Source organism: Maylandia zebra, linkage group LG13 (genome assembly GCF_041146795.1).
Source record: "Maylandia zebra isolate NMK-2024a linkage group LG13, Mzebra_GT3a, whole genome shotgun sequence".
In the NCBI taxonomy this organism is placed as follows: Eukaryota; Metazoa; Chordata; class Actinopteri; order Cichliformes; family Cichlidae; genus Maylandia; species Maylandia zebra.
Genome location: NC_135179.1, coordinates 25,264,292 through 25,289,881, shown reverse-complemented (window position 1 = coordinate 25,289,881; position 25,590 = coordinate 25,264,292). Strand labels below are relative to the sequence as shown.

General features: G+C 43.6%; 1 protein-coding gene across 1 annotated transcript in view; it reads right to left on the bottom strand.

The window, feature by feature from the left end:
* Positions 1-25,590, bottom strand: part of ptk7b (protein tyrosine kinase 7b) — a 73,075-nt gene that overhangs the window by 12,458 nt on the left and 35,027 nt on the right. Inside the window, exons 2-5 of the mRNA XM_014410010.3 lie at positions 10,231-10,527; positions 3,971-4,073; positions 3,686-3,870; positions 1,972-2,119 (exon numbers count right to left, since the gene is read on the bottom strand). Coding sequence (XP_014265496.2) covers positions 1,972-2,119; positions 3,686-3,870; positions 3,971-4,073; positions 10,231-10,527 — 733 coding nt within the window. The remainder of the gene's footprint in view (positions 1-1,971; positions 2,120-3,685; positions 3,871-3,970; positions 4,074-10,230; positions 10,528-25,590) is intronic.

The following is a 25,590-nucleotide window of genomic DNA, read 5'->3' as shown; positions in this document are numbered from 1 at the left end:
CGTACAGCGTACAGCTTATTGCACCAGCAGCATCTGGTCTTATATAACTATCATTAGCTTACAGCTTGAAGTGTTTGTGCTAACTAAAAATAAAGACAAGATGGTAGTTTATTAATTTTTAATGAAATTTGCAGATTGTTTCGGTGAAGTTTAATAAACTCCTTGCTTTCTAAAATATAACAGGACACCGGAGTATATTATCCAGCGTCTCAAACTTCTGATGATCAGCTGTCTGCTTGAAGTTTATTTAGCTGTGCAAAAACTATAACTTTAATCTTAGCCAAACCGATTTACTCAGGAACAAATAAAATACTAAAGAAAGCCAAACAATAACATTTTAAGTTATCTAAGTGACTTATATATCATGTTTAACCTGAGTAGCGAAAGACGGCGGTGGGTTTGAAAACGATTTGCAGGGAGTCCGGTGTTCTCACGGCTCTAGTTAGCCTTGCCCCCGCCTAGCTAACGAACTAGTGGGTAACAGACGTCTCCGAAAACGTCGGAGAGCTTTTGAAAATATGTGGTGTCTTGATAAACTGAGCAGATATTTGAGGTTTACACAGCTACATTCTCGCCTGAAAATATGTTAAACGTTTATTTTGTGACCCAGAAAGAATAATAAGAGTAAAGTTAAAACTAACTAGCTGCCGCCATTGTTGACAACTGCGCTGGGCTGCGCTATGAATTCTGGGACACAGCTTCTTCTTCTTCGGGGTTTAACGGCAGCTGGCATCCTTGTACATGCAGTGCTGCCATCTTCTGTTTCAGTCCGTTATTACACCCTTAAATCCTACTACTCATTCCTGCGTCCTTTGTGATCTTACAAAGCTTCAAACGATGCGTCGACTATTAAATTAGTCGTCGACGATTTTAATAGTCGACATAATCGTGACTAGTCGACTAATCGTGGCAGCCCTACTGCACACTCAGATACACAGGAATCATGCTTATATGATGGTAAGGAGAAGGAAGAGGGGTGAAAAGGGGGTGGATGCAAGATGGAAGAGGAGGAATCGTAGTTAAGACGTACAGCGCTGAGCAAAAGCCTTGAGCCACATCTCATTTCTTTATATTTTACTAGAAAAGATATATAATAGGTAGAGTGGTTTAGTTAAACATACATAAGCATAAATGGAAATAAGGTATATAAGGCAAAAACAGCCCAATTTATCAAATTATCAGTCACTGTTTGGTGTGACCACCTTTATTCTTCAACAGGTCTGGGCTCTCGGGAGGCCAATCCATGACTGATAGTGTTCCAGTGTGTGTTCTTCTATCCAGGTGTGCTTTTACTGCATTGGCAATGTGTTGGGAATCATGCTGCAAAGCCTGTACTCTCTTGTTCAGGCTTTCTTTCACCACATTTTACAGATGGCTGTAGGCACTCACGACAGCCACACTTCCACTGAGGCCATTTCTGATGAGGCGTCAGTAAACAGTAGATGGATCAACAGAAGGGCCAGATGCATTTCTCAAGTCCTGCACATGCCTGTCACTTCTTTCCTCCTTCTGTCCAGTTTCCTCAAATTTGTAAGAATACACATCAAACTGTGCTGAAATATGATTCACTTTGTTGGTGTGGAAACACTATTTTATCCCTGAAACTGTCATCATTTTTTTTCTTTGCTCGGTTATCTCTTATATATAAACACTACACTGGTTCATCCCTGGAATTAGGTGTCTTTTGTGTGCTTGAATGATTCATATGACTGTTAAGGGGCTTAAGAAACAAACCTTCCTTTGAAAATGGCCATGGACAAGGGGAAAAAAGTCAAATAGGAGCCAATGTCGAAAGAAAAATTAAAGTCTGGAGAACTATTGCTCAAGGTCACTTTAATAAATTATACCAAGGTCTTGCTCCTTGAAGGAAGAATAATAAAGAAATGAAAAGTGACTCACGACTTTTACACAATACTGTATGATGAGAAACAACAAAGTGACACAGAGGGAAAGATTTAGCACTCAACATACCTGGACTTGTTTGCCAGCAGCTCGTTTTCGTGGTACCACTCCAACGTGGGCGCCGGCTCTGCAGTGAACTGGCAGTGGAACACAGCCTCCCCGTTCCTCACTACCACCTGGTCCTCAGGAGTGACCACCGGCCGCGGGAAGCTCTTATCTGTTAGAGAGGTAGAACATCTGTATGATTACAGGCAACGGACCATCAAGTTCCATCTGCGTGGACGCTCGTGCATCACACCAAACTACTCCGGCTTTATTAAAAGCTGCCAACAGCAGCAGGAGGCTGGTGAGCCAGCAGTGTTCAGGTGGCAGTGTGTCAACACCACAGGGGCCCCTAGGACAGACTTAATGAGGTCAGAAAACAGAACCAGCAGCTTCCCTGCCTTTTCTCTCTCTCTTTTTTTTTTTCGCTCTTACAGATCGTAGAATCACACATAAGAGATAATCCTTTTCTTTTCTGCAATGGTCCATAAACTAGTTATTCCTGGAAAACAGGGTTAGAAACAGCTCCACAGGAAAGAAGAAAAACTCAGTGCAAAATCCACAAACCCCAGTTTTAAATTACATATTAAATCAATCACTGAGTTTTAAATGACCTGAAAAATGCTTCCGCTGCTGCATTTTTCCTTATGTTCACTTTCATTTGGCCCTTTCTACCAGCCACAAGCAGACCTCTCAGTGTTAGCCAACACTGCTCAGACCTGCCAAAACTTCAGATTAAGTCTGGTACAACCTAAAGGAGGAGTAATAGCTACACAGATTTTACTAAATTGTTACACTCCGGATGCAAAGCAGAAGGACGTCGAGTTAACGCACACACACTAGGAAGAGATCGGGAAAACACGTGAGTATCAGCAGAGCTGCTGAAGGAATGGTGCCAGTAGCAGTTATAGGACATTACGAGTGGTTTGAGTGAAGATAAAGAAAGGCGTGCATTCAGAGCACACCTGGCCCACCCAGGACGTCAACGGGAAGCCTCAGCCTACGATCTGAGAGCATGCACTGAAAACCAGTTTAAATCTGTCAGCCTTTTCCTTAAGGTTAAGCCCTATAGAAGAGCAGAGGGTGGTGACACCGTAACCTGAAACTGAACAATTATCCTTTCTTTCTCAACCCAGGTGCTAATCCGATGTCTCTGTGTTGCAGGTGGCTATGTGAAGCGGAACAGGGCGTCAGGTTTCTAATGCTGATTGGGTGCTGTGCTGCAAACCTTATACACGGGGGAGAAACAGAGCAAACAACACGACGAGAGCTTGTAGGAAAGAACCTACCTGTAGAATAAACTGTAGCAGAGGTAGTTGTTGTTAGACACACGGAGGAGACCCTGATGCTGAGGGAGCTGCTGTTATTGTTCTTTTAAGACATGTTACAATATTGTATGTGTGGGTGGTGTGGGAGGAAGTCGCTAACAGACTTAAAGGTAATCACATTACACGCACTGTAACTTTTTTCTGCTTCCTGCTTTCTCTCACCACTAATGCTCTTTAACCACACACACCTGGTCGTCTCCATTTCCAGGTGCGGAAATGTGGGAAACTCACTACATCCTGAAAACCTTTGATTAGTGAGCTACGATCAATTAGTGGATCGAGTAGCACACCTGACAGCAAAGTAAAATCAATATGGTATCATCTTACAGCCCTAATGTTTCTCTATAATATATCATATGTCAGTTTTATATTCTTGCAGATCTGATATTTGTTGCACAAGGTCACACACACACCTATAATGTTAAGAGTGTAGTTGGTGTTACTGCAGACGTGCCCAGCTGCATTTTTGGCGCAGCAGTAGTACAGGCCATTATCATCCGGACTGGCATTCTTGAAGGTGAGCGTCCTCTCTTTATTGTTGATCTGATGAGTTTTCTCCGTCAGCTTCACGCCGTCCTTGAACCACTGGCATGTCGGCCTGAGAAGCAGCAGGATGAGGAAGAGAAAGAGGAAGAGAAATCGTTCTGAATACCGTCTCATAAACCTGAATTTTGATCTTGAAGTGGGAGGAGACTCACCGGGGATGTCCATCAATATCACAGCGCAACGTGACCAGCGAAGAGTTCTCCATCTCCCTGTCAGAGACGGGTTCCTTCAAAATCACACCTCCGCTCTCCAACCCTGCAGTGATAGAAGAGGCAGAAAAATCCCGTAAGTGATGGAAGGGAGCACAAGAGGACAGGGGGAACAGCTGAGGAGAGGGACAGGAGGAAAAATTGAGTTAAGTGGTCGCCCTGTCCTCATGCGACACATGACGACGCTAATGAGTGCAGCAGGGACGAGGGGAGAGCGGGGAACATCGCTGCGACAGCACTATGACTCCACATCTACCACATTAGTGGGTCAGCTTACATCAGCATACCACAGTCCTGCACTCACCACAGTAATTCAAGTCCTTGAGGCGCTTTTCAAATGAAAAGTTCATTAATTGCTAATAGCAACACTCTGCTGTCAGAGCGGCCCATGAAATAAGGCAGCAGTGAACATGTTGTGACAAAGCACCTGCTAGTTATAATTTTAGTAATCCTTCAATTGAGCGCCCATCAAAAAAAAAACAGTTCTTCAAAACTAATTATGTGTGTTTACATTATTGCATCAAAGGAGAAATGAATGCCACAACAACGCGATGAAAGACAAGAAGGCTGATCGCTTGCGTCTCGGTGATAGATGAACAAAAGAACAAAGGAAGAAAAACAGATTGTGGGAAAGTGATCCGCATTAGTCCCATACATGGAAGCAAGCTTTTGCAGGCAGAAACAAAGAGCACATTAAGGATTTCGCCCAGTACACATGTGCAGATAGTGTGTCAAACCTGACATCAACAAAGCTTTCCTTCATCCTGCTCAAGTCCAAGATTCTTCAACATGTTCAGGTTGGCGAGACAGATAAAAAGTTGTTACATAGAAAGACAAAAGCTAGCTAGTGACAGCTTAGATTTAGCTGCAGTACCATCTTAGCACACCTTGCTGGAATTCCCCTTCTCCCACTGTTGACTACACAAACACTTGGTGTTTACACTGAATGAGAACAAGGGCTAATTGTTATTTACGTGACAGTATAAAGGCTGAGGTATGATGTGCAGAGACTGTGTAAACACTGCGGTTAGTGGATGAAATCACTGAGAGAGCATGTTTGTTTCGGTTGCCCCCGATTTCTACACGAGTCCGTGGGGGTTTTGTGTATGTATGCTGTGCGTGTATTAGTGTAAGACATCCCACTAACGCTGCACCATTCCTATGGCCCTTGGCTGAACAGTGCTGCTGCAGTGTGGATCATGTATGAAATATGCATGGTATGAGCCCACCTGAGAGAGCGATGGGGAGGGAGGGAGGAAGGACGCAGCACCCCTGTGAGGTCACAAGGGGCGCTAGAGGGAAAACTGTCACAATGAATTACTCAGGAACTGGCAGTGCTGTGCAGCCTGAGGGGATCATGGGAAACCATCTCTACAGCAACAGGGCTTCCATTCTCCTTCCTTATATCCCATCTGAGCCGTGCACTGCTCATTACCTCCCTCCTACCACAGACGGCCGACAACAGTGTGTGTGTGTGGAAGCATAGCTCAGCAGTGGAGCAAGTATGTGCGTGTGTTTATACATCTGTTTGTACATGCAATGGTGTATGCGAAACACAGCTGACGATGCTCTGCCTGCGAGCCTGAGTGCATGTGTGCAAGTGTCCTCAAATATCTGACAGTTCAGCAGATGCAAATTAGTTGTGTGTCTCATTCAAGGCCATTCCAGGCAATAGCTCCACTAACTCGAGGAGGAGGAGGTAATGAAGGGCAACTGCGCTATCGAGGCCTAAGGCCCGACGCTCAGACCTGTTATTAGCGAACTGAAAGCAAAAAGCGACCCACAAAACCAGACGGGGAGACGATGAATCACTGAAGACGAGGGCGTAAGAAAAAGTTTGACGGAATAACAAGTCTTATTAGCGAGGGTGAGTACGAGTGGCAGTCGGAATAAACGTCATCTGCAAACGAAGCATTGTATCGACTCGGCCGGAGGAACAGGAGAGTGGGTTCAGTATCAGGGAGGGTGTCATCTGAATTCATGTATCAGATGCTCATTTGCATGTTCAGGAATAAAACAGCGAGCAGCACGAGAAATACCAGACGCGCTGTTTGGCTAATCAGAGCCTTCAACAGAGATTTGCAAACAACAGCAGACAACACACTCTGCCTTGTGTATCTAAAGTTTCTACCAGTCCTGACCTATTTTCTTCTGTGGCACGTTAAAACCGATTCTGGCTATCCACTTAATTTTCAGTTTGACCTGGATTTTCTTTCTTTCTTTTTAAACCAGCCTCACGTTCTTACCACTCACAGCTCCATTCACAGCTCAGGTTTCTCCAGCTGTCCGCTCGACAAACAGAAGGCACTCTTTCATAACCTATTAGTGGCAAATGCTTCCCCATAATCCCTCTCAGAATGCATGACTAAGTGTTGGAGCGGGCCTGGCAGCTAACGGCATAATTAGGAGCCTATAATTATTATGTTGGAGGCAGAACAGGAAGCGCTATCAACACGGGGATGATAACGGATGAACGTGAAGATATCATCAAGACAGATGATCGGACGGCTCGTTCAGTCATCACTCTGAAAAGCAGCTGAATGCGTGTCCGTCTCTTTCACTCAGTGAGCTGATTCGTTGCCATAGAGAAGGGTTTCTGCAAAACGGCTGGGGATTTCATTTGATTGACAAAACCATATGGGGATGAAAATAACCAAAACATATGGCATAGTGTCCTCGTATTGTAAACATTGCTATAAAACCAAAAACCCCAAAAAAACAGTGGTGTGGCAGATTCCAGGGGAAAATTGTTAACTGAGCCAGCTCGGTGTTAGACGAGGTGTCAGATTTTATCAGCTGTGGCTGACAGGGGTCAGCAGGCCAGGCTGCAAACTGCAGGGGAGAGATGCTGCTGCAGCGACAAGACAGAGACAGGAGGAAGGAGGAGGAAAAATGAGACGCTGACACAGGAGCAAAGTCACCCTACAGGAGAGAAGCTGACGGATGGAGCCCGGGTCGTTAAACATGAAGAGCTGCGTTTTGTCAGCTCACAAAAGACAGCAAGAAAAAAAAAAAAAAAAAAACATCCTTCTGTAGGAACTGTGAGAAACGAAATGGGGGAAAACTAGAGCTGTACTCATGGTCTGTACAGACTCTTTAAAAATGTGTCTGCTGAACAAATGTGGGTTAAGGACACATGCTGTGTGACTAAGCCAAGACGGCGTGCGCATGCCTACTCACGCGCGAGTGACTGAATAGGGAGGAAAATGTGTTTCTACTCAATCTTCTCCTCATTGCTGCGTGCTGCTGTATGACACTGACATCCAAAAACACCGTCCGTGTGTGTCTTCTGAAAGCCGTGCCTCCAGGAGCAACAAGCATGCTGACGAAAGCGACGCCTGAGCCCGGTCTCGCCATGGAGACCCAGTGACCGGGCGGGACAAAAGGGTGAAGGGGGCGCGGAGGGGGGGGTTAAAACCTCTATTGGTGAAAACAAGAGGGGGGATAATTACTCTGAATAATTCTCAGCTGGCAGGACTTGCCCACCCACCATTGAAAGGAAAAATAAATTAACCCTCTCTCGTCAGTGGGGGAGGGGCGGACGAATGAACTCCAGAAATGTCCCTGATACAGTACATATGGAAAACCCCACCACCACCACCCCCTACAGTCCACATTCACTACCAAGCACGCAAAGTACCGTACACATGAGTGAGTGCACGGTCAAGATTAATGCCAGAAGACGTCTACTTTAAAGCTGCACGAGCTTGACCGCTTGTTAAAACTGTATATGAGTGGAAATATGACAACAGCCACCATAGCGTGGTCTGATCCACTTAAAGTGAGCCGGACAGCCAAACCGCAGATAATGATGCAGAGGTAAACGTGTTGATACGCACACACAGACGTAGCATCCGAAAGTGGTTAGGGATGATTTACTATTGCAGTTTGAGCATCTGGTTGAGAAAAGTGTGCACTAAGCTCTTAAATAACATTGTTTCTTGTTCGTAGATGTTTGTTATCTGAAGCTATGCCTGAGGAATCCACTTATGTGATTTCTTATCAAGCTGACTCAGGCTATTACCATTTTTACAGGAATGGTAATGTGCGGTGCATTAATAACTTCATAACCAGCATCTCAGCTGTGTGCCGGTTTCTTAGGTTGTCTGTAAAAAGTGCCTAATATGATGCTCCAACATAAACCACCGAGAATCCATTCATTCATTGTCATCCATGCATCAAATAGAGTGAACGGGGACACCGTGGACAGGTCGCCTATCTGTCACAGGGCCAACACACAGAGATAATCACGCACACGCTCTCATTCACACCTACGGTCAATTTAAAAATCACCAAATAACTTAGCCAAATGCATGTGTTTGGACTCTAGGAGGAAGCCAGAGTGACCGCAGAGAAACCACACAGACGCGGGTGAACATGCAAACCCGACACAGAAAAGGCCCAGACTGGATTCAAACCCAAGACCTCCTTGCTGTGAGGCAACAGTGCCGCAGACACCGCTGTGTCTCTAGTTTTTTATTGACTGAACAGCGCCCCCAGTGGCAGTCAACAACAGAAAGTCTCTTATAATGACTCCTGTAACATTCTTAACTTTACATCAAAATCACATGTTTACAGACTGGTACCAACAAAGTCTGTGCCCCAATTTTTGTGAGCTAAATTCAGGTCTTTAATTGGTCCGTTGCTCAGCACTCTATGGCAGTTTAGATGTAGCTTGCTAACTTAGCTTGGTAGCATTAGCAGACAACTTAGCAGCCAGTTCTCGCATCCAAACGTACGCACAGACTTCTAGAAAAATCTATTTACAAAAGCAAACTAATGTTTATTACGATCGATGTGTGTCATGAACCGGGACCAGACTGTGCAGCGTCAGCGCTCACGTCAAAGAACGGGCACATTTGTGTGAGCCCGACTGCTATCTACACCGATCAAAAAGGTACGACCACTCTTATATAAACATTTCCACGGTTAAATGAGTTCAGCCTATTTATATTGCATGCCCTTCCTTTCAAGAAAACTATGCCTTGCTTTTCCAGTGCGTGGGAATGTTAATGGCTTGGCAGATAATGCAGTTTATTCTGCTCTGGAGAACTGGTGCTTCATGTCTAACTTGTTTCTTTTCTATTAAGTCTGTGGGAGTAAGTCGGTTGAGCTTCATTCACACACTAGATCATGTTCAATTGCAACACATGTGAGCGGTTCCCGTCAGATCGGACAGGGTTTGGGAAAAACCGATGGGCCTCTTTGGTCTTTTGGCTACAACTGCAAGCACTCAGAGAGAGACGGTGCTCGACATCACACGCCTCAAATATCCACTTGTGGAGACACATCATAGAGAGGGAGTTAAACCGCTGCTCTCTCCCTCCATCCGTCTCTCAGTTTACAACTAGGAGGTCTGGACACTCATCTGTTCTTGTAATCACCCTTTGAACAAGCACCATCACAGCAAAGACAAACCTCCAGGCTGAATGTAGCAAGAGAGGGGAACATATTCCAGATGGAATCATTTTTCGCCCGCTTTGCCTGCTTTTTTTTTTCCTTTCCCTCTTTCTACCATCACTGAAAACTCTGTTTGTATGACACAAAGGCTTTACAGTAACAACTGGTACCTGAGGGCCTCTGACGAGACCCAAACAAGGTTGTTATTTATCCCAAACAGAGCTGTGCAGAATTTCCCGGCTTCCTCTGCTCTGAAACTTAAGCGGGTCACTGAGGTTTGGTTATGAGGCTAAATAACAAAATTAAGACACTAGCGTGCTTCCCCTTAATTTGACAACACATTTAGAAGCTGAAGATGTGAAAAGCATGACACAAATAAAAAAACTGGAGCAGACAGACCTGTGCTAATCTAAACCGAAATAATTATACTGCTTTAAGGTGAACTAGACTGTTCAGTAATTTCCTGACAAAAAAGCCCTTTCAGAGTATATGGGAAAGAGAGTGTTACACAACGGAGAGGAAAGACAAGCAACAAAAAAACACATGCTTGGTGGCGCACATATCCAGTTTCCTATAGAGAGGAGAAGCCACGAAGAATAAGGCAACAAGGTGGAAACATTCCTTCAGCTTACACTACCCCGTCATCTTATACTGCAACTTTTGTTTGGCTTTTTTGATCCAGAAACTGGATGCACACCCTTGTTGCCATTATGAAACCCTGTCAGTTGGTAATTTTCACTTAAGAGGGTTGTTTTATTTCCTCCGTCAAAGGAAGGGAAAATGGCCTGAAACTCAACACTCACACTTGATATTGAAGGAGGCGTTGTTGGAGTGGAGCGCTTCTCCTGTGGCCGTGTTTTCCGCAACGCACTCGAAGTTTCCTGCGTCCAGCCGCCGATCCACGGCGCTGAATTTGAGGTTGCTGCCCTCCTGGAAGCGCCTCTCGCTGTTCTCCAGGGGCTGGCCGTTGTGAAGCCAGCTGTATCTGATGTCGGTCGGATCGCTGACCTCGCAGCGCAGCATGGCGCTGCGGCCGTGCAAGGCATCCTGGGATTTGGGCTCCTTGGTGAACTGAATGGCAGCGGCCTGGATGGACAGAACTGGAAAGGAGGAGAAAAGGGAGAAAGAGGGGAAAGTCAGATTAGAATGGGGCTGCTGTTAATGTTTTACTGCTTTTTCCGTTCATTAAGTGTACGCCATAGCAACCACTTAGCCCTGTGGAGGAATGTGATGTTTAGACAATAATGGCTAGCTGTGAATTATTTTCTCGTAAAATCATCAGCCTCTGCGCCGGGGGAAAATACCTTCCCTGTTAGATAGACTGATGTGAGTGGGTGCTCTGACACTCAAACATCACACGCCCACGGTCACATGCTGTCATCGGCTCAGGAAGACGTGTCTCTTAAATTAGACGTGATGTGCTTCGCACACAAAGACACAGCCTCACGTACACTTGAATCTTTTATTGTCCCTCGTGGTGCTGCGGACAAGATTTGTGTGTGAGACATGTTTTATGCTCTACTAATCCACGTCTCAGAAGATTATCGGTCCGTTCAGTTTTGTTTCGTGCTCTCAGTTAAACGTGAAAGTACCGTTGTAGCACAAATCACAAAAGTCTCTGCCAAACAGACGGAGGAAACAGAAGACAAAGCCGACCCACTGTTTGCATACTGTTGTGAAGCATATGTGAAATTTGGATTCATCACTTCATAAGACAGCTCTGATTTTTAGTCCATTTCTTTGTAATTCATCATACAACAGGCTATTCAGTGGTTTCTTCACAGCCACCCTCCCACTGACGCCATTCCTGATGTGGCTGCAGTCAACAGTAGATGGACCAACACTAAAGGGCCAGACTGATATCTCATGTCCTGAAACAACATTACTTCCAGATGCTGTTCATCTGCTGCAGACATCTGTAGGTCACCCACTTTCCTGAAATTATTTCTTCAAATTAAGTGTTTTTGTAACATCCAGTTAGTAACAAAATGCCTAAAGATACAAACATTTGTTTAGATCTGCTACAGCTTCTTGTGTCCTCTGCTTGTCCAGCTTCCTCACATTTTTTTTAAGGACATACTGCACACCGTTGTTGACATATGCACACTTTTCAGCCAATAGCTGACCAGCATTTGTCACAGATTAAACCCAAAAAAGAAAGATTAAGTGTTTTTGTAACTGCTGCTAGTAACAAAGTGCCTAAAAATGTTTTTTTGCTAAGTTGATTGTTATGTACTATGTGTAGACAAAACTTTTTGACAGTACAGTCGGTCAAGTTAAAAAGAACACACTGATACTACATAATATTTTATGACTTTATACAGATTCAGATCACGAAACTTGTGTCCCACAGCTGGTAGTTTCTACCCTCATTTAAATACAGTCATGCATATCCTTACCAGACTATTGTGTCTACCTCAGAGTACCAACATCATGGGAAGTATTTTTTTCCTCTCATTCAATTCAGTTTTGTTTATACTGTAAATCTCGGTTCACTAATATGTTTTTTTTATGACAAACTACACTCTTTATTGTTGGCAAGTGTAAACATACAGATGACATTATCAGAGTGCACCTGATTTAAACTCAGCAGCTGCCTACTAGTTTGAACAACCACCATAATGAAACACTTATCAATAGCCATCTGCAAAGGTTGTCGAGGCAGGCCCTCATGAGCCCCGTATAACACAATGTTATCCTGCCTGTCTGGGGTTTGTTATGATAAGTAACGGTCCACCACCAGAGTTGATTAACCATACCTACACCTGTGTGACGGCGTGTGTGTCTGCCTGTGTCTGGCTAGAAAAAAAAGGTAGATCTTTCAATAAAGTTAAATCAAGGAAGATGTTGATAATGAGCCAATGAAATGCTCCCATCTTTGACCCTCTAACATGCCACCGCTCCTGTCCTGCAGGTGGTTAGCGCTGACAGGCAGGTAGGCGGGAAAAGACACAGCGAGTTAGAAAGGATGGTCAAACAAGACTTCCATTCTGGTGAGCCTGCAGTAAGGTTCAGGTTCAGTGTAAATCAGATTGCCTTATATGGCCACAAGTATTACTTACAGCATTTCAAAGAAAACAGTGTGTCAGCTTAAGTCATGGACTTTTATTTGCATCAGCAAGACCGAAATCAGAAAATTCCATCTAAATGTTACATGAAAGGTGGGCAAATAGCCTTCAATTGCTAGGAAGGTTGTGCAAAGCACGCTGGAAAATAAACTTGTCTCTCCAAGGCTCAAGCGTGCCGACTCTGACAAGGTCACGGCACCGCAGAAGATCAGAGAAAAGATTACTCGTAGAAATGCTAAGCAACAGCTCTCAACACTGACATCAAATAAATTGAAGCAGTACTTCTTTAAAATCCAGAGAAAAACAACTGAATATTTGAGACCATCGTATAAACCTTTTCGGTCGCCAGTAAAACCTCGGCTCTGGCTACACCTTTATCAGCTGGTTAAAATAGCTAAGAATGGAGGGCTCAATGACTGTATGCTTTCATTTTGTCATTTTCCATTTGAATAGACTCTTGCTTTTTTATTCTTCTTTGGGGAATCTATTTTTATATAGACGACTTCATCGGTTCTAGCAAAGACACCAAAGGCCCGATGATTGGCTTTTACTTTATCTCGAATCATTCCTCCATGACCAGCTTCTGCATAATTTTTAGAGATGGACCGATCCGATATTACGTATCGGTATCGGTCCGATACTGACCTAAATTACTGGATCGGATATCGGAGAAAAATAAAAAATGTAATCCGATCCATTAAATATCACGAAAGCACCTCACAAAACTTGCGACACGCCGTAACTCACCTCAGAACGTTAGCACGTCGGAGCAGTATGCATCACGTGATAGAGCGGCTGTGGCATGCGGGACCTGTCGGTGGTCTGGATAGCATTTGGAGCTTCGCTAGCAACCCGGCATTTCATCTCCGACAAAGTTATCCCGAGAGAAGTAAAGCAAGTGTGTAAGTCCATCTCTGAATGTTTGTAAACCATTCCTGCGTTAAGCTTAACAAGCGACTGCCTCTCCTGCTGCTACTTCAATCGTGAAACTGCTAATGATCAGCTGATCGGCTTTTCTGTCGCGAGTCCGTGTCTCTAGTTTGCTTTTGGCCCACTTTGCACCAGAAAGAGGAAACCAGCGGCTGAACAACAGCAGCACGTTTAAGCTTGATCAGCTGTTGTTAGAATTTATTTATTATTACTTTCTACTCCAGGATCTTTTTCTACGTAGCTGACGCTGGTAACTGTGCAGGGGCGGATCTAGCAAAGTTTAGCCAGGGGGGCCGATAGGGCATTAACTGGGAAAAGGGGGCACAAAGACATACTTTTCTTTCTTATTCTCATTTAAAATGTCTAGCTTTTAATAAATAATTATCTGACACCCAAAGTTTTAATTTGATGCAAAATGAATAGAAGTCCATTACTGTATATAGTGACTATTAAGTCTAATATACCCTAGTAAGCTATAGTACTTTTTCCTTTGGGAAGGTACCATCTGTGCAGTCTGCAATTTTGTTGAAGAAAGATGTTGAATCTATTTAATATTTCTTGAAAAATAATTGATTTCTGTGTATTTTTTTCACACTGCATCAAATTAAGGTTGATTACGTCGATTAAGCATCATGAGGTGGAGCGTGAGGGGTGGTTCCCTATTTTTTATTTATTTATTTTTGTTGTTGCTGGGAGTTGGAACCCTATTAGTTAGGTTGCTTAATATTTATGCTAAGTACTCTTTAAAATACCAGAATAGGGAGGATGGTGTAGGTCTAAGTTGATTAGATTGATCAGTATTGCTGAACTATGAAATATTTTTTTTTGCATACAGGTATAACAGAATAGTTTTAGTGTAGTTGTTGTTTTAAACTTGAGTATGAACTTATACAAAATGCAGCAAGATATTTAAAAAACAGTTTTGTTGATTAAAAAACACTATATCGGATTCATATCGGTATCGGCAGATATCCAAATTTATGATATCGGTATTGGTATCGGACATAAAAAAAGTGGTATCGTGCCATCTCTAATAATTTTCACTCAGTTTTTTCCTCGTGACTTCATGCCAGACATAATAATCATAAGAAGTCACGCTCTTATACTATTATTCAGGCAAAAAAATATTATTGAGCAAAAATACTTTTATTGTATTTCTTTCAGCTTCTGAAATGTATGATTTCTTCTTTTTCACTGATTAACAATTAATAATATTTTGACATAGTTAATAAATCATTTCCCACAGCCTCTGAAACGAGCTCTACCATGAAGGTTCCCCATGATTTATTGCACAAAGGGTTGTAACAACTCCTCGTCTGTATAAGCAAATGGTCTCCAGCAATTCTCCTGTGGGACTGAGAATTTGTTCCATCTGTGCAAAACTGGGATAAAAGGTAGCAGATGGGCTGGAAACACCAGCGAAGTCATCCTCGCCATCCACCTCAGACAATCTATGCTCGCAGACAGCCTTCCGCCTCCGTGCCAAGCCTACAGCTGGGGTGCGAGGTAGCATGCCAGCTTCCATCACACCGAACCTCCTCTGCGCAGCAATGTTACGAGCTTTGGCGGAGGCACGCGGTTGATGGTTTCATTTGAGATGCTCGCTGACAAACAGCGCGAGTTTGTGAGTTTAGAACCACGCAGACGCAGAGGGAACAACTTCCGGAAAAAGTCCCGGCAGATGCGGCGCAGACAGATAAGGCGTTTTCACATTCCACGGAGTGACAGACGTGAGAGTGAGGTGGGTAGAGTGAGGCGCGCGAGTCTGCCAAGTTTACTGTACTGAACAAACAGAGAAGGTGCCGTGACCTACATCTATCAAGCGCGCTCCAATCCTGCTTCTCTAAACTGGCGCAGAAGAGCAGACTTCAAGGGCACACGTGCACAAACAGTATAAACACAGTCATGCACACAAAGCATCACAACTGCCATCCCTGTTCTTGTCTTTTACCTTCACTTTACTCACTCAGGAACCCAAATTTCACTGAAGTTGTATCAGTCTGGCCAGATCGACACAGGTAATTTAGGTCACGCTTTTCAGTGAGTCACAAGAGGGCTGCAGAAAAGAGGAATGCTTGGATATTCGCTGTGTGGCATTTGGGATAGATAAGCAGGGTAAATGCTATCCAAACTCAGACTGAGGGCCCTTCAAAGAGAGAGCAGTTGAAAGGGAGAGTTGCAGATAAAAGGCAAAGAGAGTGAGACTGAGGAACACAGGACGGGACTGTTCTTATGACAAAAAACATTCAACACAAAGAATGCTGCGACTAGCAATGTGCCATCAGAAGGAGTGAGAAGGAACGTCACACGGTAGCAAACCTGCAAGTAAACAACGCACCACTGTCTTTTGGTCAAGATGCAATTAGCAAAGTTTTAACAAACCAATATATCCATTAATGACGCATTAGTGTGTTATTTTGGTTTAGACCGCTCGTTTGAACAAAAAACTACATTTTATACTCAAGTTTTCATTTTAAAACTTGCTCATTAATAAAAGTTCTTTTCACTCACGAACTCTGTTCAATTTCTGAAAAATAGTTTGGGATATGTTTCCCAAAATTTGTGCAATTTCTGCACAAACAAGCCGGGATGTTTTCAACGAAATTCTTTCTCATATGAATCACACAGAAGGAAACGGTCCGCTTCACACATGTTCGCCTTACTGGAAACGCTCTGTGTGCTTCAGCTGAAGGAGCTGCCTGATCAGCAGCACACGTGACATTCACTCACAAACACTGGATGAATATTTGGTGCTCTGTCATCACATCGAGATCACACGTGTCACGCATTTGCGTTGCCATATGACTGGAAAACCTCGGAGTTCAGGAGCTGCAGTGTATGAGTGAAACAAATTCTGCATGTCCTGACATATGAGAAGCGTAAACAGTGTTGAAAAACTGATACCTAAAGTTTCTACTATTCAAATACGTTTTTTTTAAGCTAGAAAGCCATTAAAACAGTGAAATATCTTTCAGCCCGCATCCACAAAAATACGCCTCGGCTTCGATACCGATCAGCAGCCCAAAAAACTTGCAGCCCTGTTAATGTTTCACGTCAATCACAGCACATGGGTGTTTTTGACACATTTCAAAACAATTCCTCAGAATTCAACTGACGTATCTGGAAATAAGTCGGACGAGACAGAAACTGGGTTAAAGATATAGCAGGAAACTGCTGAGAGGGTGAAATATCTGCACACGGGGATTCGCCTCTTCAGCTCACTGCACTGCCGACCCCATTAAGCCTGGCACGGCTGTCATGGCTGTCAGGTGGGAGTCGCCTTTAAGTCAGCCTGACAGCCAGAACCCACCATAATAGGTTCATCTGAAACTCACCGCCTCCTTTCTTTCTGTCTCTCCCAACTTTGTTTGCTGGCACTGACAGGCAGGGCTGGCCGAGCCGATTCAGTTTTCAAGAACAGATGCAAGATGCAGACGGAAGATGTGTGGGCAAAATCAGTGTTCTAATAACACAATCTAATGAATACAAACAAGATTTCACATTTCTGCATTTAAAAAGAAAAATGAATTCTTTGAGATGAGCAGCATCAGAGATGTTATCAGTGAAAAAACCTGCGATGAGCACTGTGTGTTTCCACCAGGCCATCACACACACCACAATGTTATCTCTGAAAGTTTCCCCAAACATGCCTCTGCAGGGTGACGACATCCAAGGATGACACACGAGCCCGAGGCTCCATGAGGTTAAAGAGAGACACACACAGGAGCCACAAATACGTGGCACCAGACACACACCCACTGTGGGAGCTCGAATAGCCCCATATGTGTGCGGTTTAACAGCTTCTCAGTGGACCGTGTCAAAGCGAGACAGCTGCGCTGAAATGTTTGCAAATGACAGGACAGCAGAACAAGGAGCCTTGGAGTCGCAGAAATGAGTGCTGCTGACGGCGCGTGAGACAGTGATTGGAGCGTTTGACATTAGACATTAATCTCAATCCTTAAAGTGACACGCATATCGCAGAGTCTCAAACATTCAACTGCAGCTGATACGCTGTATCCAAGCAAAACACTGATAAATATTTAAGACGTTAAAGGTTCTGTAATTCAGCCTGTTTGCTATTAAAATATACAGTGAGGTTATTATGTCCTCAGAAATGTCAAAAAATTAAAAAGGTAAACAAAGGTGATCAGCAGGTGATGAATTATTTAGTATTTAAAGTATTTTAATTATGCTTTTCTTTCCCATCCTTATTTATGCGCACTCATTTCCTTTAAGCACAGCGTTGGAGTCCCAGATGTTTTTGACTCTCCTCTTTCTTTCACCACGTTTGAAATGAAATAAATGGTGCCATGTTTGTGTCTGTTTGTGCATTTGGCTACGCAGAGCGAAGGAGTGTGGGCACGCATGTGTGCAGTCTTCAAATAAATAAATCAAATGTGTGCGCAGCCTGACGGTGACACTGAATGTTTAAGAACTGGCCTGAACAGGAAAAGGAGTGACAGCAGAGTTCAGCATGAAGGGGAACAGTATGAAAAAACCTCAAAAGATAAAAAAAAAGGCACTCAAGAAAAGCACAGTCAAAGGCTGCCGCTGACAGTTTACAAAGCTTTTAAGACTCAGATTCACTTTACTTTATAGAATTTAGTACATATAGTATGACTTCTTCTGGAGGCTGAAAGCTGTGCATGAGCTCTGCTATGGTAGTCTCTTAGGTTTCAAGCAGGGGACTAAGGCAGAGAAGGGCTGTGTACATAAATAAACTTTATTTGTAATCACATGTATAATAATAATAGGTTTTTTTGTAGGTTGACAGAGGCTTTGGTCAAATAATAAAACTGGACACACACAAATGCATTAGAGCTTCAAAGTTGGGTTGCCATGGCAATAATTGTGGTCTAAATATTGAAAAGAAAAAAAAAAACCTCCTGTGATTATAAATTTTGCAATATTTGAGCATCCTTTGCAGAGAGCAGAGCACCAGGTGTGCCCAATGCTCGCACTTTTTTACACTACGAGTAACTAATTTAAAGCGCCACTTGGTAACAAAGAGTCCATAACCCATGAAAACGGCACTATCTAACGTGATCACTCCATTTTCATTACTCCATCCTCTCCCAAATCGCAATATCTACATAACCCAATTACGGATAAGACCTGCAAGACTGCTGATAACATCAGCCCTCCCAGCTCAAGCAGCACACGCCGACAACAAACAGTGAAACTTCAAAAGAGTACACCAAAAAAAAAAGGGGGGGGAAATAAAAATAAGACTCCGTCTGATTAATAATTCATGACTCCAAAAGTTCACATAAGATCTGAAAGTAGGTTTAACATCTTATTCAGTCAATGTCACTCAGGAGGTAAGACAAGCAGCACTGCAACAAGCACAGACTGGAAAAAGATGTCATCAATTTTTCAGGATGCAAAAGATGGCACGCTGATGCAACTACTCCCTCTTTAAAAGCATCCACTTTAGTAGGTTCAGTCCCCGCAGCCCTGCCATGGCTACACGAGTAAATATGGCGATGCTCCACACGGGGTCATTTTTACAGGACAAAAAAAAACAAAAAAACAAAAAACAGAATCAAAATCAGAGGTGGATGACTGTCCTCATCTTCAAGCTGGGGTTATGAATACAAACCTACAGCAATCCATTAAACCAGCCAGACATGCATGCCAGCAGTGGGGAGAGGACCATACCTTATTTGCTCTGAAATTTAGCAGCTGCTGCAGATTCCTACTGCTTCACTGGAGTGATAAACTAACAAGATTAGCTTTCCTATTAGGCTGTATGTCAAACAGAGCAAAGGAAGAAGATGTTCCTCACGGTTATGAGAAGAAAGACAGATGCAGAGTGTGGCAAACACAAAACAGAAACCTGCACACAGTATCTGGAAAGAGCCTCTGGGCTTGAACCTAAACACCGTTTAAATGGCACCAAGTGATAAAAGTCGACTTTTCCTGAGCATAAGCAAAATACTTGGGAGAAAAATCTGATCTTTAAGAAATCTCAGGTGACCTCATTAATGACTGGCATGCTGGGATCACACATGCTGATAACCATCTATCAGAGTCCAGGCAAGTGTGTTTTTACAAGCTGTAGTAAAACCTCAGATGGAAAAGTGTGATAGCTTCATCCTCGGTTGGGTGGACCGAGATGTCAGAACGATCAAATGGAAAGGAGAATAAGTGGCAAAGTCATGGGAAGCTCTGACGCCCACTGACAGAACTTTCAATGCCCGTCAACAAATTACTAGATTTGTGTCTATGTGTGTGTGGGTGTGTGTTTTTCAGTTTTCCACTGGCTGCCTGACTTAAAACCGGCTGGCAGAAGATCTTCCCTAAAAACTGACTTTATGGTTTATTAATAAGTGCTGTGGAAAAAAGGGAAGAGAGAGCACGAAACAGGTAAGGGAGGGTGATTAATATCTTGTGACTTATATCGTGACAGTTTAAATTCCCAGTACGTCTCAGTCATGCATCGCAGGGTTGGAAAATGTTGATCACGGACAAATATCGGCGTTTTGTTTGCGGTGATCCAGGAAATTTCAGCTTCAGTGATTTCTTGGGCAATATTTTAACATTTCTGTCTGTCAGCAACAGTTTCGTCTTCTCCAGCGTGAACGACGCAGAGCGATCGCCCGTACACGGAACAGAAACGGCGCCAAACGAAGAGGTCAGGTTGCCTTTTTGAACTCGACAGGAGTGAAGATAAACAAGATCGAGTCAGACCAGGTACGACTTCCCTGTCAGCTCACTGAAACGCGAGTGACAGATATGCACGCTTAACTGGGTGTCAATGTCCCGGATTTATTTATTGCAGAAAAATCCAGAAACGAGGACACAAAAAAGGTCAACAAGCACAAGAAATATATTCAAGATCTGCTGTGAAGTGACAAAAAACATCTGATTAACTGGACCCTGCAGATAAAGCCGATTTAAATACAAGTTAAGCAGTTTACTTTTCCATAATGTTTCTCTCAACGTGAACACAAACCTCAGAGTGTTCACGTTTTCTTAAATGATATCGGAGCCTCTTAAAAGGCAGCTTTCAGTGTTCAACCCCAGTCATTACAGAGGCTCCCAAACTCCATCAAGTCAAGATGAATCAAAGTAATACAAAAGGATAACACCCTGCTGACTCTTTCCATTAAATCCACAAAACTGACCCCAGGTAGTGTTTTATTCTCTGCGAGGTGCACATCAGCACAGCGCTTTCCTGCGTTTATTCATCTCCTTTAATTGAAAACCATCTTCAAGCAGCCAAGCCAGCCTGCCCTTTTACCGGTGACACTCATATGCACGCGCGCTACCTAAATTCAATCGCTGCCATTATTGTACCGGGTAATTGCCCTGTGGAAAGGGTCTCTCTCTGCAAAGCGGCTTGCTCGTGTGCAAAGAGAGGGCTCATTATAAGAAACCTCGCTGAGATCCCTATCGGTTCGTGTGTGTTTCACTCCATCTCGTCGCTGACGGCAGGGAGCGAGCACGGCACCAACTACACAAAGAACCCCCCCTCCTCCCCAACTTATTACCAGGCAACACTGGCATGGCAACCGGGATGCAACCTCGCCAGGTAGACTTGGTTCACTCCTTCCATTATATTAAAAAAAAAGGAGAAAGAGGGAAAAAAAGAAGCTTCTGAACTGATTCCCATTTTGAAAACTCTCGAATATTTTTTCACCAAATTATTCCAGATGACAGAAATTAATTTGTCTTAGAGAAAAAAAGAGGGCTTGACAGAAGTATGTCACCTCTCCTATGCAGCAATGAAAAGCTCTCTCATCACTTCTAATGAGCCGCTGCTTGCCAACACAGCTCGCTCTTTCAAATGAAGTACTCCATATGGTATCCATGACAGGAGAGACAAAAAACAACACTCAAATGGCAGTGTGAACAGGAGAGAGGGGGGTGCATGAGCCATAAATCTCTTAATAAGCACACTGGGAGGCGGTCAGCAGCATCAAAGTGTTGGCTATGCCCCACCCAAACATTACTCCCAACAGTGTTTTAATAGGCCACACAGCATCACTGCCTCATTATAGTCATACCAGGAGGCCCGAAGCACAATTCAGACTGGGACGGAGGATGCGGACTAGTTTGGGGCATCATGCGGAGCTCCATTTGCAAAAAGAAACCTAATCATGGTTTAAGTAGGAAAAATTATCTGTGTCTGTGCAAAAATCTTGAGCCAGACCTCATTTTGTTGTATTTTGCTTCCAAGCAGCCCAATTCTCCCCTGGAAGGGGAATTGGTTCTGTTTGTTTGTCTGTCTATCTGTTAGCAGTCTAGCCTCCAAGATACCATTTAAAATTTCGTGTGATAGTAGATACCAATAACAGCTCGAGCTGATTTCATTTTGGTAAAAGTCAGGTCACGATCAAGGTCACACCGAATGTGAAAAATCAATAAAAATGTTATATTACCCACAATTTTTTTTTTTTTTGATGGATCATTTTCAAACTTCCCAATAATATACTAGGGACATGCAAGTATCGAGGTTGGCTTTGACCTTTATTGCTAGTGCCCAACGTTGCAACCACTTATACATAAAATACAAACACACAAAGAAGTATACCTGAATTTACAAGCCATTTTGAAACAAGCCACATGTAACGGATGTTGTCATGATTGAAACAGTGTTGGATCATCTTGACAGGACACAAGAAAATGCAACTAACATTCAAAAACCTTTAGGAAGCCTTAAACTATTCCTGAAGACTACTTTAATTATAAGAAAGCTGTGCAAAAAGTTCAGGCTGTGTTGAAGGTCATAACAACTCTATTTTTGCCTTACACGCTTATTTACTGCCCTTATTATTATTTTCCTAGCAAAACATGAAGAAATGATGGCTAGCTTTGCACAGCACTGCATATTCAGTACAGTTTAGTTCTAGGACTAAAACAAAGTGTTGAAATTCAAAGGCCTGTCTTCTTCCCACTCCACTGCTGAGGTTATTTAAGTATTACCACAGTATAACGTTGTAAAGCGATTCCTCATTATCATAGGATGTGTAAACAGCCGCAGACTGAGACTGATCGGTTTGCTTTATGGCAGATGCAGCTCCAGTATGCAAAGAAGCCTTTCAAAGATGATGTGTGCCACGTCGCTCATCGCCCCCCTCGACTTCATCCCTCGACACCCGGCTTCATAACTGTCATGCTGCATCTAAAATAGAGACATCTGAGCACAGCCAGCTCTCACCAATTTTCAACACCCACTCATAAAAGGCGGGCTGTTGAAACACAGGCGGCCTAATGCATCTCTGCGTAACCCACACGTTACCGAGGACAGAGCGTGAGCCAGCAGAGACGGAGGGGAAGAAAAGAACGAGCTGTGATAAGATTTTAAACAATCTGTCTGCAACGCCCACATGATGACGACGGGGAAAAACCTTTCAGACAGTTCACAGATCTCGTCGTGACCATGAAAGCGACCTTGGGTGTTATTACCCATGGTGCACAGCGACCTGGAGCCACAGCCGTCCCCTGCAGCTGTGCTCTTAGGAGACAGAAAATATGGGAGCAATTATTAGATTAAGACGGATTAGGCTTTGCTCAGGTAAAGTAGGTTGGGCCGTTTTTGTCTCTTTGGTCCTGAAAAACGCGGCGGTAATCCAGTAAGAACACTTTTAAAAGAAAACTTGAAACGGGCTGGAATTTTTCTACTTTACTTTAAGTACAGAAACACAACAAAAGGCTCTCCACGCGAGCATGTGAAAGCCTACCGCTAACGGTTTACGCAATAAGTGCTCAAACTATCCTGCAGGGGTCATGGGCAACATCACCACAGAGTTATCAAGCGAAACACAAAGCAACGGTAATGTCAAACATCTGGGGTCACTGTCAATATTTTTCCTGAAGTATGAGCCAAAGATGGAAGATTAAGTCACAGCTGAACAGAGGAGCTCGGCACTTTGCAGCCAGGCTAAACACGCAGGTCTGATAGACGTTGCAGACAAAAAGAGCCTGCTGTTTAGGTGGGAGTTTGAGAACTGAAGCTGGCTTCATGGTTAAATCTGGCTCTGCAGGCCTGTGGATGCTGCAGAGTGATGTGACAGATAGGAGATAAAACAGAGTTTGAAGAAGTGGGATGCTCTTTCCAAGTCTCCGTCTTCTGAAATGTGATCTGTGATGAAGGATAACCTCGGCGGATTAAAAACAGAGAAGAGGGGAAAGAAAAAATAAAAATACCCCGACTATACAGGCCAAAGCCAAACATGCAGACTTGGTGCAGAAATCTTATATAGTGCAGGAACAACACAATATGTCTCCAGATTGACAGGAGCTGCTTTTCACATCAGTCGTAATAAACGATGGCTCCCCTTGCTGGCTCCAGCAGCAGATGGGCGCTGAGTTCTCGACTGCCTGTGCCAGCCCCGTCCTCTGCAGGCGGCTCTGGCTGATGCCTGCACCTCGGCTATGTCCAGACATCCGTGCCAGCCAGGAATGTGGTGGTGGCGCTCTTCGGTACGCTGGCAGACGCCCCAGCGCCGATGAGAGCGAGCTGAGATAAGAAGGCTTTCGTGCTAAAAAAAGAGAAGATGAGGGCCTGAACGCTTGTTTTCCATCAATCTGCTGACAGTGTATATTATGGCTGGAGTCTTTGGGGACTTTTGGCTTCATAAAGGCGAGAGCACAGAGTCTGCTATAGTCATTACTCTATCTCGCTTCGAGGAGGACTGGAGATTGTGTGAGGATATAACCCAGTCCCCTTGACGATTGACGATTTCATTCTAGGTCAATTCAATTTCAGATTCCGCTACGACGTCCAACTGCTAATATGCTAAGCATGACAATTAAAATAAAAAAATAAAAAAGGTTTGAAATTAGATTCTTCTGTCATGGCAGCCTCAGTTACGTGATCTAATGAGGGGAACTGCAGAGACGAAATGAAGGAACTCTTAATGATAGATGGATGAATGAGCATGCCCAGTTTTAAGAGTCGGATTCTTCCAGTCGCTCAATGAGGCTCCAGAGGACAATAACTACTCCATTAAACCTCCGTTTCTCTCCTGTTTTGTTTTGCTGTCTCTCTCCATCACACTATTACAGCACATTTGCCACTGACCTTCAGAACTGTATTTTAAAAGCTTCCTGGATACTTCTGGAAAAAGGCTATCTGTATTATCCTCGTGGGTTTTTTGGTTCTAGCACGTGGACTCACATGCCTGAGTGAAGCAGAGAGAGGAAAGAGTGTGTGTCTACCTTTCTTATTTCATTCACAAAAACAGATTTAGGACATGGATGGCCCATGGGCTTCTCTGGATCTTCCTTTCTTTGCTTTCCTTCACACACACACACACACACAGAGATGTTGATGCTGGCAGGAGGGAATCAAACAAACCTGGCAACTAGGCTGTTTCCAGCTAGTTGCCAGTCAGCTTCTGTGGTGTAGGTTTCCTGGCAGAGCTTGGCTGGCGCTCCAGAGCGGGATTAGTGCAGTCACCACAAATTAATTAGCCACAACCTTCCTGGACAGAAGTCTACTGTAAGTACAGTAACTGGCGTTTCTCGTGCTGTAAGAAAAGCCTCTGTGACTCTGGACCACATGGGTGCGAGAAGGTGCTTTTTTAGAAATATGTTGACTCAGCAAACACTACAGCAGGAACTTTTAATGCAAGTCTTTACGAGTGCGCAAAGATGCTTTCGCTTTATTTTCAACACTGATCCCAGAAGTATTTCTACAAATCCAACATTGTAAATGCTGACGTGCACGAGATAACACAGCTAATCTGAACTTAATCTAATTTTTTCAGACTAACAATTTCAAAAATCTCAAAAATACCCCATAACAACAGATCGCTGCAATACAACAACGACTAACGTAGTTATGCATAAGCAGCAACAACACAAAAACACAGTGTTTTCACCTTCCTCTGCCTCACTAATTGAAACCACGCAACCGGGACAGAGAGGAAAGAAGTCGAGCTAAAAGCACACACAGTAAACAAGGAACTAATGGTACACTTAATGAGAACGTGTGTCATCTTAATAAAATCTGACATCAAAAGAATCCCATTACGAGTTGCAAAGAGCTCGTGAGTCTGTTGTTCCAGCATTGAGCCCAGTGTTCTTCATGCATCTGCAGCCTAAATTATAATAATTAGGTTGTATAATCTTTTAATTAAGCAAGCCACTCTGTGACATCATGTTTGGATGCTGGCAGGCGGTCTGCTTGCACCGCCACGAAGAGGAGTGCAG